The sequence below is a fragment of the Pituophis catenifer genome, unplaced genomic scaffold (assembly GCF_029215685.1).
Source record: "Pituophis catenifer annectens isolate HBS135680 unplaced genomic scaffold, rPitCat1.0.hap2 SCAF_2, whole genome shotgun sequence".
Taxonomy (NCBI): domain Eukaryota; kingdom Metazoa; phylum Chordata; class Lepidosauria; order Squamata; family Colubridae; genus Pituophis; species Pituophis catenifer.
Genome location: NW_027256882.1, coordinates 182,513,079 through 182,530,349, shown reverse-complemented (window position 1 = coordinate 182,530,349; position 17,271 = coordinate 182,513,079). Strand labels below are relative to the sequence as shown.

General features: G+C 42.8%; 2 protein-coding genes across 2 annotated transcripts in view; one reads left to right on the top strand and one right to left on the bottom strand.

The window, feature by feature from the left end:
• The window catches only part of DOCK6 (dedicator of cytokinesis 6), a 208,460-nt gene that overhangs the window by 96,265 nt on the left and 94,924 nt on the right, over nt 1–17,271 (bottom strand). The window contains exons 16-21 of the mRNA XM_070934460.1: nt 8,609–8,726; nt 7,286–7,356; nt 6,944–7,082; nt 6,054–6,155; nt 5,698–5,784; nt 1,706–1,937 (exon numbers count right to left, since the gene is read on the bottom strand). Coding sequence (XP_070790561.1) covers nt 1,706–1,937; nt 5,698–5,784; nt 6,054–6,155; nt 6,944–7,082; nt 7,286–7,356; nt 8,609–8,726 — 749 coding nt within the window. The remainder of the gene's footprint in view (nt 1–1,705; nt 1,938–5,697; nt 5,785–6,053; nt 6,156–6,943; nt 7,083–7,285; nt 7,357–8,608; nt 8,727–17,271) is intronic.
• Nucleotides 9,653–13,909, top strand: ANGPTL8 (angiopoietin like 8). The gene is made up of 3 exons (XM_070938280.1): nt 9,653–9,946; nt 10,404–10,574; nt 13,700–13,909. Exons 1-3 carry the CDS (start codon nt 9,656–9,658, stop codon nt 13,823–13,825), a joined length of 588 nt encoding a protein of 195 aa, XP_070794381.1. The 5' UTR covers nt 9,653–9,655; the 3' UTR covers nt 13,826–13,909.

The window sequence follows — 17,271 nt, the reverse complement described above, 5'->3', positions numbered from 1 at the left end:
CTGCAGATAGCAGTTGACATGGTGGTATCAGTGAATGGCAACAGCAGCTTTGGGCTTTCCTTTTAACTTTTACAGGGCTTTTTTTTAAAAAGCACTTCTAGGAGTATAAAGCAAGTTGTCTTCTTTAAAAAAAATTGTATCCCATGTAGCAGGGGGATTAACTGGCTTCCAAAAAAGAAGAGACTGGGAACTGGTCTGCTATCATGTGCTATGTGACCGTGATTAAAATGTTTGCATAAAGTGAAAATGAGTTTCTTTTCACTAAAATTCCTTCACATGGCAAAAGACAGCATAAAAATTCATTAAGATTGACTTCAAACAAATAAGGACAGTGATATCAACAGCATATAAATTTTACAAAAAAATTAAAATCCACTAGCCATTTATTATTTTATGCAGGTTTTTATTAATAAAATTCTAAGAAAAGGTTTAACCTGAAATATAAATTAGCTCAAACCTAAATTAAAATAATTTAGTCTTATATTTGGAAAATATTATTGCTAGATAATGTGTACTTTTATGAGCTAAAGGCATTGATGGTACAGAGTTGGAAGGATATCATTCTCCATCAATGGGTTTGTAGATCTTAAATCTGTTTCTATGATTGAGCAAGCAGTTAATTTTCAATATAATATTGGGAGATTATTTAGAAACCTGGAAATAACCAACACGTGTATATTTTTAATTTCCAATGTTTTCCCACCATAGAATAAACTAACTAAACTAATGGGGGGATGAATATATATTTATACTGTGCCTGTGTGTCTGTGTATATTCAGTTTTAATTAGGTAACAAAGGTATTTAGGGGGGAGGGTATTTTCCCCTTATTTCTTTTCCTTTTGCATACACACACACACACACACACACACACACACACACACACACACACATCTATAAATACAAAATATGCTAATTAAAAGGCTGCCTTTAAAAGATTTCTTAAGTTAGATGACTGAAAGGTTTGAATTCTATGCATTGAGGCTACTTGAGAGTGAATGAATGAATTGCTATCATACATGAGACTGTGTTACATGTGCCATAAAAACTGGATGCCTCAAAAGCAAAAGATACTCAGATGCTTTTTAATCAATAGGACCTGTCATATATTCAATGTAATACGAAAAGAAAACATTTTAAAATGATTGTGTATGATAACTTAGTATACTAAAAACAAATTTATGTCAGAAAAAAAACAAGTTCTTTCTATACAAGGGCATTAACAGACTAATAGAAATACAACAGTGATTGACAGCATTTCTTGCAAACAGCTAGAAAAACTGACATCGCCACTACCCACTGTGATCCACAGCAATGCTGTAAAAAAGTCTGTCTCTCTGAGATGTGTACTGATACTTCAAACCTTCTTTGTTATGCAGGCATCCAGAGAGGACTCATCTCAATATAGAAATCTAGATCCAAAATGTGAAAGCTGGAATATTAATTTTACTTAGCAGAATAAGAGAGTTGGAAGGATCTTGGAGGTCTTCTATTCCAACCCCTTACTCAAGCAGAAGACCCTATATGCTGGGGAAGGTTCATTTTCTTAGCAGGCGGAGGGTATCCCATATCCACCCAACTCTGTAAAGAGTGAGGATTTTTCAAAGAAATTGAGACTTTAGGTTATTCCACTTGTTTCAGATAACAAGAAAATCCTTTCAGAGGAAATGGAGAGGACCACAGATACAACACAGATATGACACTCACCAATCTGCCCTGCAATGACAGGTGGGTACACAATGAGTTGGATCAGCTTGTTGAGAATCTGATGACTGAAGGCCACCAAAGGTTCCAGGCTAGCCACTCGTAAGTTGCCCACACTAGATTTCAATTCAGACTCTATGTTGTTCTCTGTTAGGATCACATCTTTAAGTCGAAAGGGAAAGGTATATTCTTCTAGCACATGTATCAAGGTGAAGAACTTGTCCAAGAATGGATCCTGCCAGAACAAAGAATGGCTGTGTGTAGAATATCTATTAAGCTTTAGCCTCATTTATCTATACTAATAATGTGATGTGATAGAGATAAAAATGCATACCAAATATTAAGGTTGGACAAGAATTTATGGTTCTCCAGATACTGCTGAATTGTAATGCCCATAATCTCCAACTACTATGACCAGGAATGAAGGATTATAGTCTAGCAACATGTGTGTGTGTGTGTGTGTGTGTGTGTGTATGTGTGTGTGTGATAATATTCAACCAGCGGTGAAATCCTCTGAAGTCTGCTACCAGTTCTGTGAGTCTACTACCGAGCATGCACTTTGCGCACCAGAGAACCAGTAGTAAAAAAATGCTAAACATTTTTTTTTAAAAAAAGTTCCGACGATCACGCGTCACTCAGTTGATCGTCGGAACTTTTTTTTTTTTTTACATTTTTTACTACCGGTTTGGCAAACCAATAGCCTTTTTTACTACTGGTTTGGGTGAATTGGACCGAACTGGTAGCATTTCACCCCTGATGCTAGCCCATTTGGCCAAGGGCAAAATATTCACTAAATTGGACCTGTGAGAAGTCTACTACCGCATAAGAATTAGGGAGGGGGATAAATGGAAGACCACATTCAACTTCCCTTTGGGATGCTTCTAATTGCCCCTATTCGGCCTCCAGGATGGCCCGAAAGTGTTTATGCAGTTAATAAATGAGGTCTTATAAGAGCACCTATATAAGGGGGTAGTGGTGCATCTAGATGATGTTTTAATCTACACCAAAACAAAGGTGGAGCACGTGAAACTAATGAAGGCTGTACTCAAAAAACTGCAGGCTGCCAAACTGTATGCCAAACTTTCCAAGTGTGAGTTTCACCAAAGCAAGATAGACTATTTGTCTATCTCACACATCTATCTCACACATCTCACACGAAGGCACTGAGATGTACCCAAAAAAAATCCTAGCAGTGCTGGACTGGACTCTGCTCCAAACCAGAAAGCAACTACAGATTCTTGGGTTTCACCAATTTCTACTGCCAATTCATCCTGTCCTTTGAACAAATCACACTCCCCATCACAAACTTATTAAAAACAAAAGGGGAGTATAAACCTAAACCCAGCCAACTCTTAAATGGACTTTAGAATGCCAGGCAGCTTTTGAGAAGCTCAAACGGCTGTTTGCGGTTGAGCTAGTCCTGAAACATCCCAACCCAAGTGTCCCTTTCGTCTTCCAATATGGCTGTGGGAGCTGTGTTGTTACAGGAGAATGAGAATGGCCAGCTGTAACCCTGCACTTACACTTCCAGAAAACTGTCAGCGACCAAGCTGACCCAGTGGGAAAAAACTTTGTGACTGATGCTTTATTCCGAATGCCTCGATACAATTGCCCTAAAGCAGAAGTAGTCAAACCCCTATTCCCATCCAGTCAACTGGCGACCCACGTCACCACCTGATCGCAAGCAAAAGAAAAATGACAAATTGACAGTGAGGTGAGAGCCGCCCTTAAAGCCACTCTGAAGGACAACAAATGGTTTCAAAATCATGGAAATGTTTGTTCAGTCCAGGACAGACTAGCCTGGATGGGTACTAAATTATATGTATTGGAGAGCCAGAGGCTGATGGTCTTGGGGAAAAGTCATGACTCCAAAGCCGCTGGACACTTTGGCTTTGTCAAGACTTTGCATCTAATCAAAAGACAGTTTTGGTGGCCATCTCTGAAAAAGAACATTGAAAGCTATATGGCAATTTGCCCACTTTTTGCCTCGGCCAAACGATGGCAAGGGAAAATCCCAGGATTTTATTGTGGAACTTTCAGAAAGCTCAGGAAATACAGTTATATGGGTGATAACTGATTTATTTTCTAACATAGTACATTTTGTTCCCTGTCAGAAGATTCCTTCAGCAAGTGGGTTTGCCAAACTATATTTGCACCATGTCTACAGACTACATGGAGCGCCCCAACCTATCATGTCAGATAGAGGGGTGCTTTTGGTTTTGGACGGCATTTCTTAAACTACTGGGGACTGATCAGGGGCTTAGCTCAAGTCACCACCCCCAAACTAATGGTGGGTATGAAGGAACGAATTCAGTGTTGGAACAATATCCTCAGGTGTTATATCAATTATCAGCAAGATAACTGGACTGATATTTGTTGCCTTTTGCTAAGGTGGCATATAATAATTCCGTGCATAGTAGCACGGGATTCAATCCTTTTAAAGTGGCTACTGGACAGAGAGCCGAGGTGGCGCAGTGGTTAGAGTGCAATACTGCAGGCTACTTCAGCTGACTGCTAGCTGGAGTTCAGCAGATCAAATCTCACCAGCTCAAGGTTGACTCAGCCTTCCATCCTTTCTAAGGTAGGTAAAATGAGGACCCAGTTTGTGGGGGCAATAAGCTGACTTTGTATAAATATACAAAAGTATGAAGGCTATTGCTTAATGCATTGTAAGCCGCCCTGAGTCTCCAGAGAAGGGCGGCATATAAATCAAATTTTAAAAAAAAATTGCCATTCAATGATCCCCCCAGTTGTGTCACTGAAAGAGTGGGTCTCCCAACTGTGAAATACATGGCTGGTGGTGAGGAACCCAAGCTGTTTAAGATTGGTGACCGAGTTTACCTTTCCACCCGCTCCCTACAATCTTTACAACCAGCAAAGAAATTGGGACTCTAGTGTGTAGGGCCCTTCCCAATTAAATACATCATTAACCCAGTAACTGTAGAACTAGATTTGCCCAAGTCCCTTTGACTGTTCACCCTGTGTTTCATCACAGCTTATTGAAGCCTGAGGTCACTTCTCCCCTTAGACCTAAACTTCCATCAATCCTGGAGCTTTTAATGATAGAAGGGGAGCAGCACTTTGAAATCTGGAAATTCTAGATTCCCATAAGTATAGGGGAACCCTTCAGTACTTAGTGGCCTGGAAAGATTTCCCAACAGCTCAGAATGAATGGGTTGACCCTTGTCACATTAGAGCCCCTAAACTCATCAAATGCTTCCATAATCAGGATCCTGACAAACCCAAATGACATTTTTCTTGTTTTACATTTCTTTTCTCCCTGTTTGTTTTATTATATTTTCCAGGACTAACGTTGCTGTTCAGAGGGGAAGCATGTCAGGTCCACCATTGTGTCCTGCCATTCTGTTGGAAGGGGTGGGGAAGAGGCTTTTTTGCATGCTTTTGCTTTTGCTGTAACTGCTTGGGAATTAGGGAGGGGGATTGTCTTCAGAGACGGAGTGGACTCCCTCCCTGCTGGTTCCAGCCTGTTTTCAAGGCCATCGTGCCCTGAGTGTGAACTGTTATCTTCCTAGCATTTCAGCATTGTGAAAACAACCTTGCGGCATCATATTGGCTGCCGGTGGTCTGGTCAAGTGGGGTTGGGCTTGCATTGCGCAGGACTTTTCAGATTCCTCCTTGCTTTCCTGCAATCACTTTCTCTCAGTAAAAGTTCTTTTGATTCAACTTAATGGATTCAAGAGTCTTACTTTCCTGAGGGAACAGCTGGGGCAGGTCCTTACAATTTTGCCTACTAGGCTGCCAAAGAAGAAATATATTATGAATTTGGAAAAATGTTTGGCATGTATTTTGTAAAAAAGAAAATTAATTTATATGTGGTCTAAGATTTCAGTTTTAGATTTGGAGGGGGCAAATGTAATGCAAAAGCTAATGCAAATCCCCAGCTGAAAAACAACTTGATGATACAACCAAGCCTTGGTTTGTTCTTTGTTTTCCTAGGGCAACATGGAAGATCAACCACTGACTTGTCCTCTCACCTGAGTGTGGACAGAGGAGACAGCCAGAACCTCCACACTGAAGACCCCTTTGTGATTATCCACCCACTTCATGCCAGGTAGCTGCACCTACAGAGAAGCAACCCAGAAAAAGATTTATAAACAAAATGCATGAAAAGTTCTGCCAGTGGAAAGTCTAGTAGTCATTGTGAAATAGACTACAATTCTGAAAAATGAAAACTTATGATTAGTCTGACCTGTCAAAGCCTGGCACAAATTGGGAGAGGGGGCAGTGGGAGTAGAAAGCGTGAAAGGAAGCATCTTTCACAATGCAGCCCAGGTAAGAAAAGGCCCTTCAGCTTCTGCCCTCTAGGAAAACAAAGCCATTCCTTACTTACATCAGGGGTAAGCACTGAATAGCTGGGTGGAGGCTTGTCAACTGACACCGGCAGGCAAAACTGCCCTGTTCTCAGCCGTCCATGTTGCATGAGAGGAATCCACTAGGAAGAGAAACAGGCAAAGTTAAGTCCTTGCAGGTTGGCATCTTCACTTGCCACTTTTCCTCTGCAATCCAACCCTCTCTTCCTGTCCCACAGATCAGTTTTACTAAGAAAAACAGACCACATACAGCACATAGAACAAAAGGATTCTTCTCCAACCATTCCACCTTCTATATTTAAGGCAATTTACTATTGGTATTGACAACAGTAAACCCCACTGAGAAAAATTTGGAAGGGAATCCTTATTTTGACCTTCCTTGCCACAGTTATTAAGGGAATCATTTCAATTGTTAAGTTAATAAAATGGTTGTTACTAACTGAATCTGGTTTCCCACTGACTTTGCCAGAAGATCACAAAAGGTGATTGCGTGATCCCAGGACATTGCAACCGTCATAAATATGAGCCAACTGGCAAGCATCTGAATTTTGATCATGTGACCATAGGGATGCTGCGACGGTTATAAGTGTGAAAAATGGTCGTAAGTCACTTTTTTCAATGCCGTTGTAACTTTGAAGGGCCACTGAACAAATGGTTGTAAGTTGAGGAGTGCCTGTAAAGGGCATTCCAGGAAAACTGATCAAATATAGATACAGTATATATAATGACAGATCATACTCTTAATTCATGCCAAAATTTATTGATAGCCTTAAAGCAGGGGATTCTCCCTGTCCCTTTATCTGAGTTTCTTTGAATGGAGGATGGTGGAAATTTAAACTGGGGGCCCTTTACAATGAATCACAGGCGCTACCTTGTACCCATAGAACTCTCTATTTCTTTTGAAACTCACTGTGTAACCAACAGGAGTCTCCAGAGGTGTGTTCTGCTTCTGTTGACAGCTAATGTGATAAAAGGTGAAAAGCAAGTGATGGTTGTCTGTCAAATTGGCTGGGATCTTCAGCTTGAACTCCTCATAGAACTCAGGTGATCTGTGAACAGGGATGTTGGAAAGTTGTCATTTAACACTTTTTACAAAATTTCTCATTTACATATTTGCGATAAAGATCTACACAGGAAATCAAAGACCACTTTTCTGGCAAAGTTTGCATGGTTCAGTGTAGACTAACCAAACAAGCACCTGTAACCTACTTACAGCCACCTTCAATTCCTACTCCAGTTGCTAAAGACTCACTTGTTATGGTACACAACAGCTGTGTAAGCCTCTTTGGCAAACTCACTGCAACTTGATTTTCCAAAGATAACCTGGAGCATAAGGAGAAACAAAAACAGTATCAGTCAGGAACAGAGAACATGAAGCTCATCTGGTCAAGGGAGGGAGCTTGAGAGATAAACCAGTGAAACAAGCACTTAGAAAGGCCGCATGATTTTCATTATTTGCCCATAAATATCACATATACCAGTTTACAGAGTCAGCATATTGCCCCTAACAATCTGGGTCCTCATTTTACCAACCTTGGAAGGCTGAGTTGACCTTGAGCCGGTGAGAATCAAACTGCTGCTAACTGCCAGCAGTTTGATTCTCACCGGCCCAAGATCAGATCAGCCTTCCATCCTTCCAAGATGTAAATGAGGACCCAGATTGTTGGGGGCAATATGCTGACTCTGTAAACTGCTTAGAGAGAGCTGTAAAGCACTATGATGTGGCATATAAATCTAAGTGCTATTGCTATTGCTATATTTCAATAATTTCCATTAGGGAACAAATCTCCATGTGATCCATATCCTTTTTTACATTATTCTGATTATTCAAGTCCAGAAATACCATAAGGATAACTTACTACTACATTGAGCTGAAATTTTTTCACACCCTTTCAGGTATTTTCAATAGCTATTATTTCTCATTTACAATTAAGGCAACAAAATCCAATACTTTCCCAACTCCACTAAGAAACACAGACATGGCCTTTCAGAAACTCTCCCTTAAGAACTTTCATAAACCCTTGCTGCAGATTCAGGCTCTGTAACATGATTGAAGCCATGAGTAAGTTGCTATTTTGCAGGATCATTTCTAAGGAAAACTGAATTGAAAGCATCTGAAGCAGATTCCTGCTGGCAGAGAAAGGTCATTCTCTCTTAAATTGGTTACTCAGCATGATTTCTTCTAAGCTTATCAAACTTTTTGGCAGGTCATACTGTAGTGACTGGCTATTAAATTGGCTGGCAAACAGCAGACAACCTTTAGTATAAAAGCCCAGCCCATGGTTTGAGTATTAAATCTGAAGATACAACACAATTTTCATATGGGAAAATGTAGGACTTTGAGGTTCTTTTCTAAACTCAAAATCCTACACATTTTCTTAAATGGAAATAGAAATTATAGGAATATAAATTGTGGGTCTGGTCATAAATGAAGCCCCTCACCCACCCTGAATGGGATAGCTCAAATGTGGAAACTGACTCAAGAGACAATATCTGGGGCAGTCTTCTCAGGGGCTCCACAATCCAGTAATGGATGAAAGACAAGAGGAAACAGCTGAGGATGGGTCTCACTCACGGGCATGGCTTGGCTAGGATCCTCTCCAGCCATAAACTGCAGTTTCACTGCAATGTTTCGCACCGAGCCTTGCCGGCTGCTGAAATTCAGGCTCTGTGGATAAATGTAGAGTAGATTCCTGGAAGAAAAAGAAAAGAAAGAAAAATATTTGACACAAGAGGAGAAAGGAGAAATATATAGTCTTGAAGCCATAGAAGCAGAAAACTTTATCTTCCAAATCAGAATGTTTTCGCATTGAATGTCCCTGTTCTATTGCTAGCTTTGCTGTTTTTCAGAATTATCTCATTATTCTTTGCTTCCCAAGTTTTTCATTTTTCCTTCCAATCTTTTGCATTATGTGCTCACAACAACACATGCTCAGTTCTTCTTGACTTTTTTGTGGCTTCCTCTGCACCCCCCATTCTTTATACTTCTGTAAATTTCTGGATTCCTCTAAACGTATATATATGTGCCTTTCATAATTATACGTGCCTTTCATAATTAGGAGATGCTGTTTTGAGAATAAGGTTTCATACACTTTAGAATAAGTTTGTTATTAGTCTATCTGATCTTCAGTATTGTTTGCCATCTTAAAAAAGATGTGATTTGTTTTCCCAGAAAGGTGGAAGAAAGAGAGTGATTACGCAGAAAGAACCAGAGACATGGCATGGACAACTCTGATGTACAGACATTCAGATCATCCCAGCCCCACAAATAGCAGCAAATTACATAGCACTGCTCCTCTGGCCAGCCCAGCCAGGATAAATACATTGAGTCTATCCTCAAGCTGTGCAATTCCCAAAAACAAACTGAATGCCTGTCATAATCTGGCTCCCGCCTAGCCTTGTGAAATTCTATTGCCCCAAGAGAGGGTCTTTGTGCCCCATCAGTGATCAAGGATAAAATAAGAGCCAAGTTTGAAAATAGTGCTGACTCATTCATAGCCAGAGAGGCAGAAAGATCCCAAGTCCAAAATCATCTGTGCCTTTCCCCTTGAAATCCTCCCACTCTCTCTATATAAGAAGAAGCTTTCAGTCACTCTGTTTTACTACTAGATCAATCAGAGCTATGCTGGCTTCCATATTCTTAAGCCTCCTAATGTGGCAGACAGCCATCCCTGTCCCTTCCCTGATAGACCTCCAGCAGGAGGCTCTGCAAGAAGAGGTCAATCTGCTGGTCTATGGAGTGATACAATTTAGCCAGGCACTGCACAACCTCTACAACTCCATGGCACAGAAGTTAAACAAGATCAGGCAACGCATGGACTTCTATCAGCAGGGTTTTAAGGTATTATATCATCAGATTCAGAGTATCCAGTTGGACCGGAATGAGAGCAGAGAGAGAATTAAAGGACTGAAGGTAACTGGTTGTAAATTATTTTTTTAAAGAGAGGAAATAGAGCCTTGATATAAAAGTAGTTGTGCTGGAGGAAAACAGCAGTTTTGTACCCAATAATTTATCTGTATGCCCTAGGAAAGGTGAGATATAAAGCTAATGTATACATAAATAAAATAAAACGATATAAGAACTCTCGTTTTTAACCTAGCTCCAGATTTGTCATGTAATCTTCCAAATGTACAATGTTAAAATTTCCTCTTCTACTGTGTTTTCCCGAAAATAAGACCCTGTCTTATATTTTTTGAACCCTGAAATAAGCGCTTGACCTTATTGCCATGCGCTCAAAAGCTGGATTGGGTTTATTATCAGGGAATGTCTTATTTTGGGGGAAACAGGGTAAGTATCTACTCCCAGCATCTAGTCTCTCAAGCTGCTCTTTCCTTCCTCTCCCAGCTAACCCTACTGTTCTTTCCAATAGGCAGAGGGCACAATACTGAAACAACAGGCTCAGGCCAAGAGAGAAGAACTGCAGGAGTTGCTAGTGAATCATCAAAATATGCTGCTACAAGTTAAGTTGCTTGAAGAAAAGCTATCCAGCGTGAATCACCAATATTTCCAAAACAAAGAATGGGAGCTTGCAGCTATGAAGGTAACTATTTCTTTTAATTCAGCAGATATTCCTCTATAAGGTTATGCTTTGTGCTTTTCACAGCTTCACTATATAAAATTCCCAGAAACCACAAAACCTACCTACAGAATAGGCACAGGGGAGACAACAGTCTCTTTTCTCTATTTTGTTTCCATACTATTCATTCATTCCCCTGAATTGAACTGATTACACTGACAAAGCCATTCTGTTTTCTAGACACTATTATGAAATTGGTTTGCCACCCTCCTTTTCTGGGATGTTTACTCAACTTCCCAGTCTAGTCAATAACCTTGCAATTTCCTGATGTTCCAGACCAGCGATGGCTAACCTTTTTGCCATCGCGTGCCAGGAGCGGGGGGGGTGTGTCGTGCGCACATGTGCACACACCCATAATTCTACGCACTCCGCCCCGCGCATGACCTTCCCCACTCCTGGCACGTGATGGCACGGTGGGCATGGTAGGCCTGTTTTTCGCTCTTCCCAGGCTCCAGAGGCTTCCTTGGAACTTGGGGAGGATGAAAATGACCTTCCCCACCCCCAGGAAGCCCTCCGGAGGCCAGAAACGGTCCGTTTGCCGACTTCCATTCCCACCATTCTGGAGGCTGGGGAAAGCAAAAAACAGGCCTTCCGGTCCCACCAGAAGTTGGCAAACAGGCTGTTTCTGGCCTCCGGAAGGCCTCCGGGTGGGGGGCTGTTTTCGCCCTCCCCAGGCTCCTAGAAAGGCTCTAGAGGCTGGGGAGAGAGAAAAACGGGCCTTCCCCACTGCCACCCCGAGGCTCTCCGGAGGCAGGAAACAGCCTGTTTCCCTACTTCCAGTGGGCCCAGAAGGCCCGAAAATCAGCTGGCGCCAGAGCTGAGCTCGCGTGCCATAGGTTCACCATCATGGGTCTAGACTCTAAAGAATATCCATTCTGACTCTTCTTAGCTTAAGATCATTAAAATTGGCTAGATGCTACCACTAAACCCACAGATGAATAATTTTACTGTAATCTACTGAGGTTTCTTCATAAATCTGTCCTTCACAGTTCACCCCACCCACTGACAGTTCACCCACTTGTAGAAAGTGCATATAATCCAACTCCAAATCTAAGTATTTTTTCAGAAATGTGGTTATCAGACATATATGAGAGTTTTCATTTTTTTTCCCTGTACAACCTATGAAAAGGAAGTAAGTTGTTTCTGGAAAAACTTCAAATGAAATAAATCAATGGGCTATGAAAAAGAAATGGCTCACCTTTCTTTGATTTCATATTAAACTCTGGTATTTTAAATCAGCAGACTGCTGAATCTATCCAAATTCATTAATCCCCTCTATGTTCATATAATGGTATGTAGGAATGACTTTGGGAAACAAGAGCCACAGACTAAACAACTGCCATGCAAAAGGTACCTCAGGCCAGAGAAGCACATAGGTAGTGATGGAGGTGAGAAATGTTTCAAAAGAGACTCTAGTTTTTTGGAGAATAAAAGGAAAGGAGGGAAGAAATACTTTCATACTTACAAAACTGTTAATGTAATGTAATCTTACAATAAAGATTAGTGCTAGTATTCACTAATGTGCTTCTTGTCTGGATTGCCTCAAAGACCTAACAGCTCTTGAGACTTCCTATTGTATTCTTCATCTATATACTCTATCATCTTCCACCTTACCAAAACCCTTTCCTATTAAGAGTTTGCAGTAATCCAACCAGCACACAAGTAAACAATTCAGCAGGATTCATTAATAATAAGAAACTTCTTTATATACAATACCATACAGCAGAAGCCAGAACCAGAACTATCTGTTATCATGTCTCTTCCAATTCATGAACCCTTTTATACTGACACTTCCCAATTCTATTTAGTGCTTCTCTTTAAAGTTCACTTGCCTGACCAATACAAGCAACCAGAAGGGAGGCCCTTACTGCCATAGGGAGGCACTGCCATACCCTAACTTTTGCATGCAATCAGGGATCATGGAAACTTTCCTATTTCCACTGTGTTGAGAGCTGCAGCTCTGTAAAGGAGAATATTTGTAACAGAGTTGAAATGAGTGGTCCTTGATGCTCTCTGAGCTTGGCTGTTTTCTTTAAGATATTTCATTACCCAAACTAGATAACATAGCTCTGTGAGACAGCAAGACCCATTCCCTATGAGTTTTGTAACTTCCCTAAGTTACACGAAACCTTCTTGGCCACATGACACTCTAGAGAGCAAAGGGAGAATATATGAAGCCATGGAAGAATTCATGTCTCTGGCTGCAAAAGTTTTCAATGACTAGTGAAAGCTTGTTCAGGGTTATTAAGAGGAGTAAAAAAAATTTTTTAATCATATTAGCTTCCAAACTGGAGATGGACTCACATGCCAGTTTGCTCTCTGAGAAAAGTTCTCAAACTCATTTCTAGACCCAGCTGGGTAAGCTCCATCAGCCTGTCTCTCTGCTCCAGGAAACGAGTGGCATAAAGATGTTATGATGTATGGCTGTAACTAATAAGAATCACACAGTACACCTCACATGGGACCAAGTATAAATAACCAATTCTTTCAAGCAGCACACAATTAAGTTTCAGCAATGGCAATCACATCTGCTTTAATTTTATAATCTTACTTTCAGCTTACCCAGATCCCTTTTAATGTGATGTCTGATTTAACAGTCTGTGCAGCAGAGGTCTTAGGGCGAGGATTAGAGTTGTCTCAGTTATTAGTTGGCATTTCTTCAGTACCAAGAGCATTATAGGAACAGTTCTTACTGGTCAGCTGTAGCAATTCCACCCCCTTCCCCAATTCTTACAGCTTTTCTTCAGTGCACCAACTTATTTCACTAGCAAAGCTGATAGAGAGAATTAAAAGGCTATCTGCCATAGATACAAGAGTTTTCTGGCATGCTGTTCCTTTTCTAGAGCCAGGTTGCAATTGCAATTTAATTAGTGATACAGTAAGACCTTGCCAGGCACATTAGAAAGCATCCACATGAACAAAGCTCTTTCCTAAGAAGAATGGATGGGGGAAAGGGTTGGGGGAGGTCAGTCTATGGAAGGCAAGTAGGGGACATGCAGTGAAAGATCTTCAGTGTTTGAGGTCTCAACACTACAGTCCAACAGCATGCAGAGACGCTCCTCTGAGAACCAATCTCTTCTCTCCTCAAGGCCCATGTGCAACAGCAGAATTTCACCATCTGGTTCCTACTGGAAGCAGCCAAGCAGCAGCAAGAGCAAATGGCTGAACAGGAAAAAAAGCTGCTCTGGATTCAAGAAAAAGGCAAGACAAGATGAAAAAATATTCCTTAAGGAGCATACCATTACACATATCAAATGATGTGACCAGTGGCCTTGGCAGAGTTGACTCCTATACGTAAGAACAGATTATTAAAGTGAAGTCTCAGATCACTGACAAAGGAGATATTTATCTCATATTGGTTATTATAACAAACATGAGGTTATATTTAACAAGACATATCCTCCCTATTCTATAAAGGCTGTAGTTGCATTGGACAGGTATACTGTCCAATGCAACTACATATGCCCAGAGGTGGGCTGCTGCCCGTTCAGACTGGTTTGGGCGATTCTGTGCAGTTTGGCAAACTAGCAAATCGTGCACCCATCCCTCCCTGCCTGCCCCTCCCACTCACTCCTTATCGCACTTTGGCTGCCTTGGCTGATGCCTAGTCACACCTGCGGCATAGCTGCTGCTGCTCTCTGATTCCTTCGCTTGCCTCGACCATGCGGCCCAGCTGATCTCTGCCTGGTGAGCCTCCTTTGCCAATCTCAGCTCCTCGCCAAGCTGCCTCCCATGCGGCCACTCTTCACCTGGCCTGAGAAGGTAAGGCCGATGGCGGGGGAGTGGGGCCTGCCGCACTCGTCCAAAGGCTGCGGGCGGGGGGGACATGGCAAGACTCGGCCGTCTTCAGGCCCGGCTCCAGGAGGGAGGCCCAAGAGAAAGCACCTGATCTGGGCACACAGCACTGTGCTCTCCCAAGAGTCGCCCACCACCCAGAAGCGGCAAGTTGCCCTGTTGTGGGTTGGATGCGGGACCCAAGGTGGGGTGGAGGCTGAGCAGGTGACAGCCAAGAGGCAGGGCCAAAAGGAGGCCAACTGGCCAATCCTTGCCATGTTTCCCTTGAGGCGTGCCTTCGGCCAAATGGCCAGGTCTGGATCTGATCTTCCTCCTGTGGTATGCTGCTTTCTACATTTAATTTTGGAGCAGCCTGCCACATCCAGGCCTGGAGGCATTCCCCCCCCCCCCCAAAATGGTGATCCCTGCCACTGCTGCATAAGCCAGCCAGCCTAGCCCAAGCCCACCAGGGCCCAGTCTCCCAGGGACCGCGAGCGAAGGAATGATCCCCCTCCGCCAGCTGACCTTTGTCTGTCAGCCTAGTCAGGTTGTGGGAGTGCCTGGCCTCCCAGCTTCCCCCTGCCCCTGGAACAGCAGCAGCAGCACGCTCCCATCATCCCAGAAACATTAATTAATTATTTATTTATTTATTTATTTATTTATTTATTTATTTATTATTTATTTATTTATTAATTAATTAAATTTATATACCGCCCTATTCCTAAGGGACTCAGGGCGGTGAACAGCGAACGATAAAAATACATGTAATACAAACGTTAATAAAAAAAACCAATTAAAATATACTAAACACTCTGGTCCTAGATAATTCAAGACATCCCAGTTTAAAATAAAATCAAAAAGCAATATAAAGGGAAAGTTAGGCCAGGCCGGCCTGCTGAAACAGGAATGTTTTGAGGGCACGGCGGAAAGTGCGCAGATCCGGAATCTTCTGTATCTCTGGGGGGAGCTCGTTCCAGATGGTGGGTGCCCTCACAGAAAAGGCTCTCCCCCTGGGGGCCGCCAGTCGACACTGTTTGGCTGACGGCACCCTGAGAAGCCCCTCTCTATGGGAGCGTACTGGGCGGTGAGAGGCTATTGGTGGTAGAAGGTGGTCTCGTAAGTACCCGGTCCTAAGCCATGGAGCGCTCTAAAGGTGGTAACTAAGACCTTGAAGCGCACCCGGAAGACCACAGGGAGCCAGTGCAGCTCGCGCAGGAGGGGAGCCACATGGGAGCGCCAAGCTGCTCCCATAACTACCCGCGCGGCCGCATTCTGGACCTGCTGGAGCCTCCGGGTGCTCCTCAAGGGGAGCCCCATGTAGAGAGCATTACAGTAGTCCAGGCGTGAAGTGACGAGGGCATGAGTGACCGTATTTAACGAGTCCCGTTCCAGAAAGGGACGCAACTGGCGAATCAGGCGAACCTGATAAAAAGACCTCCCGGCCACAGCCGTCAAGTGTTCTTCTAAAGACAGCCGTGAGTCCAAGAGGACGCCTAAGTTGCGAACCCTCTCCGTGGGGGGCAATGACTCATCCCCAATAGTCAGTGATGGCACCAACTGACTATATCGGGACGTCGGAAACCACAGCCACTCGGTCTTGGATGGGTTGAGCCTGAGTCTGTTCCTCCCCATCCACTATAAAGCAGGCATGTCCAAAGTCCGCCCGGGGGACCAATTACGGCCTATATTCAAATTTCGAGTGGCCCGCAGCCTCTTCTCCCCGCCAGCTCAGCCTGTCACTCATCCCCACTGGCTGGCATTTTTCCCTTCACCGCACAGCGGTTCCCACAGCTGTCCCCTGCTTCACAGCCACCCTGCTCTGCAGAGCATCTCAGCCATATTTTTCACCAGAAGATGGCAGTAGACCTGTGTCAGCACTCTTGCCGTGTGACCCTTGTGAGCCTGTGTGCCCATTTCTAAAATGGCGACTGTAATGAAAAAAAGGAAAGTTGACAGCGAGGGCTGCTGCTTCCAGAACAAGTGGAAATTGGAGTATTTTTTCACTGAAATACGAAACAAATGTATCTGCCTAATTTGCCAAGAGACTGTGGCTGTTTTCAAGGAATTCAATATCAAGAGGCACTACCAGTCGAAACATGCTAACTGGGAACAATGGAAGGAACTGGAAGCTGCTTTAACGGCACAGCAACGTTTTTCACAAGAGCCCGTGAGTCAAATGAAAATGCCACAATGGAGAGCTACGAGGTGGCAATACTGATTGCCAAGCATTGCAAATCTTTTACTGAGGTGAATTTATTAAAGACTGTGTGATGAAAATGGTGGAGAAAATTTGTCCTGAGAAGAAGCAAGAGTTTACCAATGTTTGTCTGGCTTGTAACACTGTGGTACGGAGAAGACGTGGTACGTCTGATATTAAGAGATAGTTAGAGGCAAAAGGAGTGGAGTTTGACTTTTTTTCATTAGCCTGTGATGAAAACACGGATGCATCTGACACCACTCAGTTATTGATTTTTTTGAGAGGAGTGGACAATGACATGAACGTGAGTGAAGAGCTACTTGACCTCCAGAGCCTTAAGGACCAAACAAGAAGAACAGATTTATTTGTTTTGGTTTGTTCCACCTTAGATGACATGAAACTACCATGTAATAAGTCACTGGGATTATTACGGATGGCACACCTGCCATGGCTGGCGCGCAAAGTGTATTATCAACCCTAGTCTGTAACAAAGTCAGCGAAGAAGGAGGCAAAGCTATAAACCTCCACTGTATTATTCACCAACAAGCTCTTTGTGCCAAACATCTGAAATATGTTCATTTTATGAAACTGATGATGAAGGCTATTAATTATATTCGCTCCAAAGCCCTGTGCCACCGCCAGTTTCAACAGTTTCTGCTCGACATCCAGGCTGAATACGAAGATGTTATG